The sequence below is a fragment of the Rana temporaria genome, chromosome 6 (assembly GCF_905171775.1).
Source record: "Rana temporaria chromosome 6, aRanTem1.1, whole genome shotgun sequence".
Classification (NCBI taxonomy): Eukaryota; Metazoa; Chordata; class Amphibia; order Anura; family Ranidae; genus Rana; species Rana temporaria.
The window spans coordinates 13,830,050-13,842,104 of record NC_053494.1 but is presented as its reverse complement, the minus strand read 5'-3'; the positions used below and the strand labels follow the sequence as shown (position 1 = coordinate 13,842,104).

The 12,055-nt window shown below is 46.0% G+C and overlaps 1 protein-coding gene across 1 annotated transcript; it reads right to left on the bottom strand.

The window, feature by feature from the left end:
• Positions 1–1,743: 1,743 nt before the first annotated feature.
• Positions 1,744–10,467, bottom strand: LOC120943139 (nmrA-like family domain-containing protein 1). The gene is made up of 5 exons (XM_040356271.1): positions 10,367–10,467; positions 8,538–8,779; positions 7,576–7,825; positions 3,675–3,865; positions 1,744–1,976 (listed from the first exon to the last, which is right to left on the bottom strand). Exons 1-5 carry the CDS (start codon positions 10,404–10,406, stop codon positions 1,788–1,790), a joined length of 912 nt encoding a protein of 303 aa, XP_040212205.1. The 5' UTR covers positions 10,407–10,467; the 3' UTR covers positions 1,744–1,787.
• Positions 10,468–12,055: the final 1,588 nt, after the last annotated feature.

Below are 12,055 nucleotides of genomic sequence, written 5' to 3'. Positions count from 1 at the left end.
GACCTCTAGTGGGTGCAAAAATGATAACACCTATAAATGTCAGCCAAAGTTCATTCATTCAGTGAACATCTTCTGTGAACCAATGCTGTCCACACACAATCCAACCGTGAACAATAACAAATGAGTGACTTAAATGTGGACCAAGTAGCACCTTCCCTTTTGGGGTCTCATTTCAGGATCTTCAATCTAAGAGGTTGCTGCTTAACACCAACTGTTATTAGCAGACCAGAGTAAAAAGAAAAATATGTGAAGTGCTCCCTCTTTTCCCAACAAAAATACTATGTGGTGAAAATACGAAATAAAATAAAAATAAAGTAGTGACCCCCTAGTGGGAGTATTGCATATGACACCAAAAATATATTGAATACACAGTAGAACCTCGGATTACGAGCATATAGCTAGATTCACATAGAGTTAGGCCGGCGTATCAGTAGATACGCTGACCTAACTCGGAATCTGCGCCGACCTAAGTTTAAGTGTATTCTCAAACAGAGATAGACTTAAACCTATCTAAGATACGACGGCTTGCGCCGTCCTATCTTAGGGTGCAATATTTAGGCTGGCCGCTAGGTGGCGCTTCCATTGCGGTCGGCGTAGAATATGTAAATCACTAGATACGCCGATTCACGAACGTACGCCCGGCCGACGCAGTACAGATACGCCGTTTACGTAACGCATTATCAGGCCTAAAGTTATTCCAACAAATAGTTTGAATAGTAATGTTAAAGTATGCCCGCCGTTCCCGCGTCGAAATTCGAAAATTTTACGTCGTTTGCGTAAGTCGTCCGTGAATAGGGATTTACGTCATTTACGTCCACGTCGAAACCAATAGGCCTGTGCAGGCGTACGTTGCCGCAATGCACACTGGGATATGTAGGCGGACGGGGCATGCGCCGTTCCAAAAAAACGTCAATCACGTAAGGTCAACACAAATTAACATAGAACACGCCCCCTCAGCCTATTTTGAATTAGGCGCCCTTATGCCCGCTCGCTTTAGGCTACGCCACCGTAACTTAGCAGGCAAGTACTTTGAGAATCATGTACTTGCCTCGCTAACTTACGGCGGCGTAGTGTAAAGACGATACACTACGCCGCCGCAAAGTTAGGGCGGGCTATGTGAATCTAGCCCATTATCCGTTCCAGGAGAATGCTCGTAATCCAAAGTACTCGCATATCAAAGCGAGTTTTCCCATTGAAGTCAATGGAAACAAAAATAATTTGTTCCGAATTGACTTCAATGGGATGCAATTCCACATCCGGCCAGAGGTGGGGGGCGCCAGAGAGCCTCGGAAACACACAGAAAGGCCAGAGGACAGCTTGGCTGCCCTCGGAAATCTCGGAAAGGCTCGGGAATGGAGTATTTCCGAGTCTTTCCAAGCATTTCCGAACGGATGGCCCCTATCATCGGCCCTGCAAGAACGTGACATCTATGACCGGATTTGGGGAGATCTTGTTACTGTAGTCCTCAGTGCATAGAGGGCCTGAAGATCCCTCAGGTCTTTAGACTCATCTATAACTACATTATCATGTCTGAGTGGACTGGCCCTTTGATGTATTCGTTGTATTATATCTCATATACATAAAGATAAACTCTATTCAATAATTAAATATGGTATAGTCAAGTGTGGGAATATTTCTCTACGTTCTACTCTTTTTTCCCCTGTTCTGACCTGTCACCAGCCAACTGTGGATCCAACTGTGTCGGTTAGATGTTAGATACAGACCAAAGAACGACCAATAATACATCTGGCTCACTGTTTATTAAAAAATGATATTTTCCATTGTTTTCACTCTTTACACTCTTTACAGAACGCGGCCTTGTTTTCCTCCAACCAAGGGCGGAAAGCCTTGACCTTGGGGTTGAGCTTGTGGGTCACTTCCACATCCCGTTCTGGTCTCGTCATGTAGAACCGAAACATGTCAGCCATGTGCTTCGCTCCATGGGCCATGCGCTTCTCAAAGTCATCATGGTGGATCTGAAGGGGCAATGTAGATATATGATTAGGAACTAATTCTTGTCCTTCTGGAACCTCTCCCACCTACCAACCCATACAGTTCATTGATTTAACCCACCGCCCCTTCTTTCGGGAACCCATGAGGTCACACCTTCTTGGCTCCATTCATGCTAGACCAACTACAGAGGGGAGATCTTGATCTTTTTTTGGATGTTATTCAACAGATGATCCCCAACTTCTCTAACGTGATATTATGTAACATTCAAGGCGTGTTCCCTTACACTGGAAACCAATGAGTAAACAACCCAGGAACCAGGCGAAAAACCCTTTCGGACTCTAGCCTCCCTCATTGGCTAATTTCCCTGTGCCTCCCTTTCACTGTCTCTGAATTTATTTTTAAAGGTAATTTTATTAATGCTTATACAAAAACATGAGGGCAAGGAAAAGAAGGAGAAAAGCGCCAAACCTCGTAGCAGGGCTGGACTGGAACAAAAATTTGGCCCTGGACTTCATCCAGATTGGCCCACTTTGACAGGTCTCTCCTATGGCGGCCAGACAACTCCCGCACCCCCTCCCCCCGGCCACCCAGGCCCCCTCTCCCCCTTCACTAGCCACTAGCCGTTCTACTTTATTAGAGTAGAACAGCTGGTACTGATACTCTTATAGGCAGTACCAGTGGGGAAGCTAGACATTATTTCACCCGGGGTAAAGAATCAGTTTGGTGCAGAAGTGAGAAACTCCAGGCCATAGTTGTTGAGTCAGCTGTCTGTCCCCTCCCCCATGCTCCTCTGGTCCTCCCCCTGCTTCTTTGTCCCCCCCAGGTGAGCGCTGCTGGGAGGGAGAGGAGGTGAGCACTGCGGGAATGGAGAGACAGAGGAGTGGAGGGGGGCGGCGGTCCGCTGTCACTGAAGCCAGCCCATTGAGCCATCGGCCCACCGGGAAACTCCCTGTAGTTCCAATGGCCAGTCCATTCCTGCCTCGTAGTGCAGTATTGTTTTAAAAAAATGGTAACAAAATGATAACAATATAAAATGCACTCACATAGTGCTCAGTGGGTGAGGGCATGCAAGGTGCAGTGGTAGAGGAAGCTGCCGGTGGATCCTATTATGTTCACCACGAGTGCTGAGTTTCAGCTGAAGCTGAAGCCTCAAGAGGACTCGGGAAGACGCCGGCTGGATTTGATTGACAGCAGCGCGAGCCGAGAAGCCCGGGCAACGATCGAGCGCATTCGCGACGCAGGACTTTCCAGGGCTCAGGTAAGTAAAACGGGGGGCGGTAATTGTCAGATGTTTTTTCACCTTAATGCATAGGATGCATTAAGGTGAAAAAACATGAACCTTTACAACCCCTTTAAGGGTTAATAAGGGGTTAAACAGAGGAACATTTGTTCATCCCTTTGATCTGCAGATGAAGAAACAGAAAGATACAAAAAGAAGCAATGTTTCTTTTTATGTTAGTGTTTCAAGGGCTGAGCAATGTTGTTAATAAACATTGGCGGCTGCTTTTTTTTTTGGACAGCTCCAATTACCGGACTTCCTTAACACTTCAGCTATCAACAGGGGAGACCCACTGACAGCTCAAAGAACCGAGCCTGAAAGTATCGGTTTCAGTGCATTTGCACGAGTACCGATACTTGTGCAAATACTCGGTATCGGCACCGATACTAGTATCGGTGAAACCCTAGCTGTTATATATGTATATATGTAAAGTGATTGTTACCTTGGCATCTTTGATGGTCTTTCCAGTGACTTCAGACATAATATGTGCGTATTGTGCCACTGTTAACTTTTCTGCGCTGAGTCCGATATTCTTCCCGCCATAGTGAGATGGATGCTTCAGGATGCTGACAACACATGGACCCAAATCCTTTACTGAGATTCCATCCAGGGGGACATCACCCATCGGCAGGTCTAATATCAACATAGATAAAAATAAAATTTCAGCTTTTTTCAGGCAGTGTCCATCTTTCGCTTCTCTCCTCTTTCTTTCTTCCTCCCCTTATTTTTGTGTTTATTTCCAGTATTGATATGGCCTAAGAGCCGGTTCACACACAGGCGGGACGACTTTGGGGGGCGATTCGGCAAGGCGATCTCAAGACGACTTGAGGCAACTTGCAAAATGACTTCTGTATTGAAGTCAATGCAAGTCGCCCCGAGTCACCCCCAAAGTCGTACAGGAACCTTTTTCTAAGTCGGAGCGACTTGCGTCGCTCCTATTAGAACGGTTCCATTGAATAGAGCGGAGCGCGACTTGTCAGGCGGCTGAGTCGCCTGACAGGTCGCCCCTGTGTGAATCGGCCTTTAACATTTTCAGGTACAATCTTTTTTTATTGAGATTTTTTAAAAATATTAAAAACGATTATAATAATACCATGCAGGGGATGTAAACAAATAAGCATGACATAACACAGCTTAATAATGCACATTAACCACTTCCCGACGGCCGTACGACTATATACGGCCGCAGGGTGGTTCTACTTCTCTGGGGCGCTGTGTTTTTACGGCCGCCCCTTTCTGCGTTCTCCGTGCGCGCTCCCGAGCGCGCAGCGGGGAACGTCTGTGCTGGCCGTGTCCCTTGGACACAGCCAATCACAGATCGCCGTGAACGGCCAATCGGAGTGGCCGTTTGCTAGGCGATCTGTGCGGCCAATGAGAGATGATCTCATATGTTTACATATGAGATAATTTCTCATTGCCGGCTCTCACAGACAGCGGTGCTGTCAGGGAGAGAGGAGACCGATCTGTGTCTCTTGTACATAGGGACACAGATCGGTCACCTCCCCCAGTCACCCCCCTCCCCCCACAGTTAGAACACTATATAGGGTACACATTTAACCCCTTCCTCACCCCCTAGTGTTAACCCCTTCCCTGCCATTCACATTTATACAGTAATTAGTGCATATTTATAGCATTGATCGCAATATAAATGTGAATGGTGCCAAAAAAGTGTCCGATGTGTCCGCCATAATGTCGCAGTAAAAATCGCAGATCGCCGCCATTACTAGTAAAAAAAAAAATAATAAAAAATAATAATTCTGTCCCTTATTTTGTAGACGCTATAACTTTTTTACTAATAATATGTAGAATACGTATCGGCCTAGACTGAGGATAAAAAAATAAATAAAAAAAAATTGAGCTATTTATTATAGCAACAAGTAAAAAATATATATATTGTTTTTTCAAAATTGTCGCTCTATTTTTGTTTATAGCGCAAAAAATAAAAACCGCAGAGGTGATCAAATACCACCAAAAGAAAGCTCTATTTGTGGGAAAAAAAGGACGTCAATTTTGTTTGGGAGCCACGTCGCACGACCGCGCAATTGTCAGTTAAAGCGACGCAGTGACGAATCGCTAAAAGTCCTCTGGGCAGGAAGGGTGTTTAAGTGCCCAGTAAGGAAGTGGTTAAAAGCAAATGTGGTAGTGGGAATTGTCGAACATCAACAACCCTCCGGCCAAGACCGGGGGTCAACATAGGGTAACTGAGCTTGATTGCTCAGAAATTAAATCGCGGAAGAATCCACAAAAATTAGAAAAACAAAGCTAAATTCGAGGACATACGAACAAAAAACACAAATGAAAAGACACACAAATTTAAAAAAAAAACACAGGGGAAAAACAAATAAGAGAGAGAGAGAGAGAAAGAGAGGAAGAAGGAAAAAAATAATATATATAGGAGGGGGGGAGCTAGATGGTGAAGGGGGGACACCAGAGAGGGAAAGGAAAGATAAAGGAAGAAAGGGGGTATTAAGCAGTAAGGTTGGGTAGGAAAAAGACAAGGGAATGGTGGGGTACCCCCAGGTCGGGAGGGAAGAGGGGGTCAATTGGCGAGGCCCAAACTGATCGGATGCAGAGTGGAAAGAGTGTAGGACCATCACAGGCGATATGGCCTAACATTTTCAGTTCTATATACAGTCTATATACAGTTGTTCATTTAGTCCCCGCCCCTGCGGAGCTTCTTCCCACTGCAGTAGCCAGTGGCATCCAGTTAGATGCCAGTTAGACCCCATTGGGGTTGATTTACTAAAGCCTCGTACACGCGATCAAATTTTCCGACAGGAATTGTGTGATGACAGGCTGTTGTCGGAAAATCCGATCGTTTGTACGCTCCATCGGACAATTGTTGTCGGAATTTCCAACAACAAACGTGGGATGGCATGCTTTAAAATTTTCCCACAACAATTGTGTGCTATGACTAAAGCACTAGATTTAGTGCGAAACGCGTCAGTTAACCAGGTTTTCGTTTTGTTTGCTGTTCCTATTTCAATAAAGGCAACCATTGTTCAGAGTGCGGCTGTCCAGAAACAATTCTTTTGTTCCTGTCTTGCTGAACAAATGTGTGCTGTCAGATTTTCCAATCATGTGTACACAAGTCCTTCGGGAAAAAACAAAAACAAAGTACAAACATACACGCTCCAAAGCAATGCTAAGCATAAGACAACATTAGCAGAAGTTGCCCAAAGGGTGGCGCTAAAGAGCTGAAAAACCACGTAGCTTCGTTTGTTGGCCGACAATTATTTGCGGTTTGTATGCAAGACAAGTTGCTGGCCAACGCCCTTTGGACAAAATTCAGAGGGCTGGATTCAGAAAGATCCGCTGATCTTTCTGCTGGCGTAACGTATCTCCGATACGTTACGCCGTCGTAAATTAGGGCGCAAGTTCCTTATTCAGAAAGAACTTGCGCCCTAATTTACGGCGATGTAGCGTATGTGGGCCGACGTAAGCCCGCCTAATTCAAATAGGGATTATGTGGGCGTGTTTTATTTAAATTATCGTTGACCCCGCGTATTTTACGTTTTTTACGAACGGCGCATGCACCGTTTGTGAAAGAATCCCAGTGCGCATGCTCGAAATTCCGCCGCAAATCATCATTGCTTTCGACGTGAACGTAAATTACATCCAGCCCTATTCGCGAACGACTTACGCAAACGACGTAAAAAATTCAAAATTCGACGCGGGAGCGACGTCCATACTTAAAATTGCGTACGCCTCATAGAAGCAGGAGCAACGTTGCGCCGGAAAAGCCTTATGCAAACGACGTAAAAAATTCTGCCGGGCGCACGTACGTTTGTGAATCGGCGTATCTAGGTCATTTGCATATTCTACGCCGAAAACGAAGGAAGCGCCACCTAGCGGGCAGTGTAAATATGCACCCTAAGATACGACGGCGTAAGAGACTTACGCCAGTCGGATCTTAGCCTAATTTCGGCGTATCTTGCTTTCTGAATACAGAAAAAGATACGCCGGCGCAGCTTTGAATTTACGCGGCGTATCTATAGATACTCCGGCGTAAATCATTGCTGAATCTAGCCCAAAAGGTTTATCTGCGGTAAATCCGATCGTGTTTATGAAGCTAAAAACTGAAGAGTGAAAAATCTGATGCAGCTCTACATGGCAGCCAATCAACTGCTAACTGCAACTTGTTCAATTAAGCTTTGACAATAAAACCTGGAAGCTGATTGGTTTCTATGCAGAGCTGCACCGGATGTTGCGCAGTTTTAGTAAATCAACCCCATCGTGTTTACAGTCATCTGCTATAAGCCCCCCCCCCCCCCCCAGACAACTGTCTTCCATCATACAAAAAAAAATTATAATAAAAAAATAACACATTTTCTGCTACATACTTAAAGCGTAGCATTTCCCGTCTTCGCACTTCTGGGGCTTATAATCGCCTAGGAAGTTCTCGTAGTAGAAGGAAAGCCTCACGCTGGTCATGTGACATCCAATATGTCGGAAATATTCCTCCACTTCCCCTTTGACATCAAAGTGATGGGCGCCCAGTTTTCCACCGGTCAGCTTTTTCACGTTCTCAAGACCACTGTAAACGATATGCTTCAGGCCCAGGCGCTTGGCAAGATCGGCCACCAATTTTCCCTAGGAGAGAAGAGGACAAAGCCGTTCCTCTAAGTTGGGGGAAAACGGACCGACATCTGAGATCAGCCGACTCTAATATGGTCAGTCTGCCCAGAAGTAATATTACAAAGAAGCGTTTATTGATACAAAAAGTAAAAAAAAAAAAAAAAAAAACACGTACCTCTTAACCTTCTGAGATTGGAAAAATCTTTTGGCACAGAATATGTGGATGAAGGACACACCCATGTCACCATCAGATCAACTGAACTTCAAACAAACAGCTAAATACACATATGAATCACACACATGGGAACGGATTCATCTGCCAAAGGACCTGTCCATCCAGTCCTGAGATTAACACAGCACAGCTCTGTCTGACAGGAGAGGAGACCTGATATATATCCGCTGCAGTACAGCAACACATACAAGTTTCGGCCTTACCCCGTCCAGCCAGTGAATGAACAGTAAAAGGAGAAGAAGCAGACTGATGAGCAGAGGCGGCTCTAGGCTTTGTGAGGCCTTAGGCAAAACTTGACATGGGGCCCCACTCTCGCCCATAATGGGAAAAATAATTCAAGGACAATGCAATAATAGATCCCCCAACAATAGATCCTTTCCATCAACAATAGATCCACCCCAGCAACAATAGACAACCCCAACAACAATAGATTCCTTCCAAGCAACAATGGACCCCATGTTCCAGCTGAAAAAAGCCCTCCCCATTAATGTTTACCTGGGTGACTTCCTTGTTATGGTCAGCGTGTTGGCCCGACGTATTGGTGACCAAAAAAGCTCCATGAGCTCCTTTTAGCGCAGCTTCCAAACTCTTCTCATTGTCCAGATCCCCAGCTACCACCTCTGCGCCGGCTTGCTTCAGCTTTGCAGCTGCTGGCTTGCTGGGGTCCCGGGTCACTGCTCTGACCGCAAAGGTGCAGTCTTCCAGTAGAGCACATGCCACCGAATTACCTTGGGCACCTACAAGAGAAAGTGACCTCATCAATATAATATCTTAGTTATAATACAAGTGTGGTGGGCAGAGACAGTCCTTGGCTCTTTATCTTAGATCAGCCTTTTCACCCCAGAGGAACCCTTAAATAATTTTAACGTTTTAGGGAACCCCTGTTGAAAATTATTTACTACGACTGCTCACAGTACAGTAGCACTACCAGCAGTGCCGGGACAAGGTCATCTAGAGCCCAGGGCAAACATACCAAACTGTGTCCTCAAGCCCCCCCCCCCCCCCATGAGCATTATATGTCAGCAAAATCCCCCTCCAATTTTTTTTTTTAATGATTTGAGCACTAATCTGCATGCTTATACCCCCTAAGCATAAATTCACCCTCCTCCCAGTAAAAAACTGCCCCCCCCCCCTGTTGAAATCCTTTACTTTAATGGTCAGCGGAGAAGGTCCCCCTTTACATCTCCTTAATTGATAGTCAGTAGGGAAGGGTCCCATTTACATTGTAGGTCAGCAGAGAATGGCTTCTTCTATTTATGGTCAATGATCCAAGAGAAATCTCACATTGGTGGACAGCTGGATAAAGAATATATTTAGTGATTAGTGGAGAAGCCCCTAACTCTCTTACATTGATGGTCAGTGAAGAAATGCCTTCTTAGATTGGTGGTCAATGAAGGGGGGTCCCACTTACATTGTAGGTCAGCGGAGTAGGGCTTCTTACATTGATGGTAAAAGAGCCAAGGGGCAATCTTATATCAATATATTTTACTCTCCCAGCCCCCATAGCTTACATTGATGGTCAGTGGACAAATGTCTTCACAATGGTGGACCATTGGAGGAAAAATGTCCTTTACCCTAGTGGTTACATTGATGATTAGTCAAAGAACCACTAGCAACCTCTAGAGCAGTTGTCTTCAAACTGTGGATTAGGGGCAAGATGTGGCCCTTTGTTTACCCATATCTAGCCCTTGAGGCACTATTCCACCAACTGATACCAATGACGGAGCACCATTACCCCTACTGACATCATCAATGGGGCACTATTCTTCTCACAAATATCAACAATAGGGCACTATTGCTCCCATTAAACCCAAGGATGGGGCACTGATGGCAGGGCATTTTCTACTCCCACGGGCCACAGTCCAGCCCTCCTAAAGCTTGAAGGACAATAAACTGGCCCAATGCTTAGAAAGTTTGGAGACCCATGTTCTAGAGGAACCCTAAGCTTCCATGGAACCCTGCTGAGAAAGACTATCTTGGGTACTCCAACAGCAAGCTCTTCCTGCCATAATTCCTGTCCACCTGGAAGTTTTGAGTGTTCCTATCCATCTTCATGTGTTTCCACGCCACCATTAACATTAGCTGTAATAAAAAACTAAAAAACTCTGCCAACGAGAGTGAAAGACCCTCAACAGGGTACAGCAGGTGTGCAGGAACTTGCAGAGATTGCGCTAATAGAGTTCCATAATGATTGAAGAGACTGTCCAGTAAGTACTGTGAGGTTTGGGTAGATTGTAGATAAATCTACATAGTAACAACCCTACAGGGTAACAGTGCTAACCACTGAGCCTCTGTGCTGTTGCGACATTCAGTCATTTACTTACCAGTGGCCCCAAAAACCACGATGATTTCCTTTCCAGCCATGGTGAATGAGTTAAGAGGCGAGTGGTAATAAATTAACCAGAAGACAAAGAACCCTCCGCTTTATATAAAATTAGGGTGCCCCTCCTTCTCCCACTTGTCTATTCATGCGGCCCATGTGACTCGGCAACGCAAATATTTCCCAGGCCAAAAAGTTGAAGCTGGTCCAGATCTCCAGATCCAGATCTGCCCGGAATGCAGCGTTTTGTTCTCTGATTCCATAGCCAATTATCTATTGATCCCTGTGCACATAATCCAGGGTGCAGTGTTTTACCTGTGGAGGCCCGCCAGCCAATCGAAAACCTTTGTGGTTAAGATGCAGCGCTCTTCCGTAACGTTATTGTGGAGGTGATGAGATTGACGGGCAAAAAGAAGGATTATAAATTACTGAAGCAAACAATCAACAGGCATGGTACTATATGTTAAGACATATAAGATTTCAATGTGTGTAATTTAGGATTATCTATTCATGGAGAAAATAAAAAAATAAAATAAAAATTAACGTTAAACTCCAAGAAAAACAATAAATGTAGGCGAACAATGGCCATCTTGTGGCTTACCTGAAACATGCTCTGCCTTGTTCAACCACCTATTTACCACCCATAAATCCATCCATCAAGTTTGGTTAAATAATGCCCCTGGCCCTGCTGCTCCAATTCATACAACTGCCAGCCAATGCCCCCCCCCCATAGCACAGGGTGACCAGTGGTGTATCAACCCCTCATGGTGCTTAGTCTGTAGCCCTGATGTCATAAATAGAGTAGGTGGCTTCGTTCTGCAGCTCCCCTTAAGTCTTTATCTGCCCCGTAAATGCACCCGCTGGCTAATGGTCTAGTCCTCAGGGCCGGCCTTTGGGGTGTGCGAGCTGTGCGGCCGCACAGGGCGCCATGGGCAACAGGGGCGCCGTGCGGCCATCACAGCTCGCAGAATGTAAGTATGTAAGTCGCAGTCAGTTGCTCACATGATCACATGGGACCCGATGGTACCAATGTACCAGGCGACACTTTCAGGGGGGTGGCAAATTGCACAATGTCTTGGGGGCGCCACAGGATTAGTGAAGATGGGGGGGGGGGCGCCACAGGATTAGTGAAGATGGGGGGGGGGGCGCCACAGGATTAGCTCGCACAGGGCGCCTGAACACCTAAGGCCGGCCCTGCTAGTCCTGCTCAACCAATGAGCCCTGCCCATAAATCCTGCCAAGGCTCTATGTCAGGGGTACCCAACCTTTTGAAGAGCGAGTGCCACTTAGGCAACTTGATAACCAGTCGTGGGCCACAATGAGTGGAGCGGGCGGATGACAGATCATGGCTTCTATAGGCCCTCCGATTCAATCCGCCCAGATGGAAGGGGGACAGATTCCCTTCAGTTCTTTTTTTTGCAGATCAGAGGTAGACGGGCGTAAGCGGACAAACGTCTGTTTACATCTGCTGCTCTATAGAGGTAAAAAGAGGGTCCGATTGGGTCGGGCGATCATGTGAAAAGGGCCTAAGACTGCTTTCACACTGATGTGCTGCGGTTTACGCATACCGCAGGTTCAACGTAGTGCACCTGTGTCTATCCTGCGGGTTAGCTAAACTTTGACATGCCCTGGTGTCACTGGGAGACAACAATGTTCTGGGGTCACTGGGAGGCAACAATGTTCTGGGGTCACT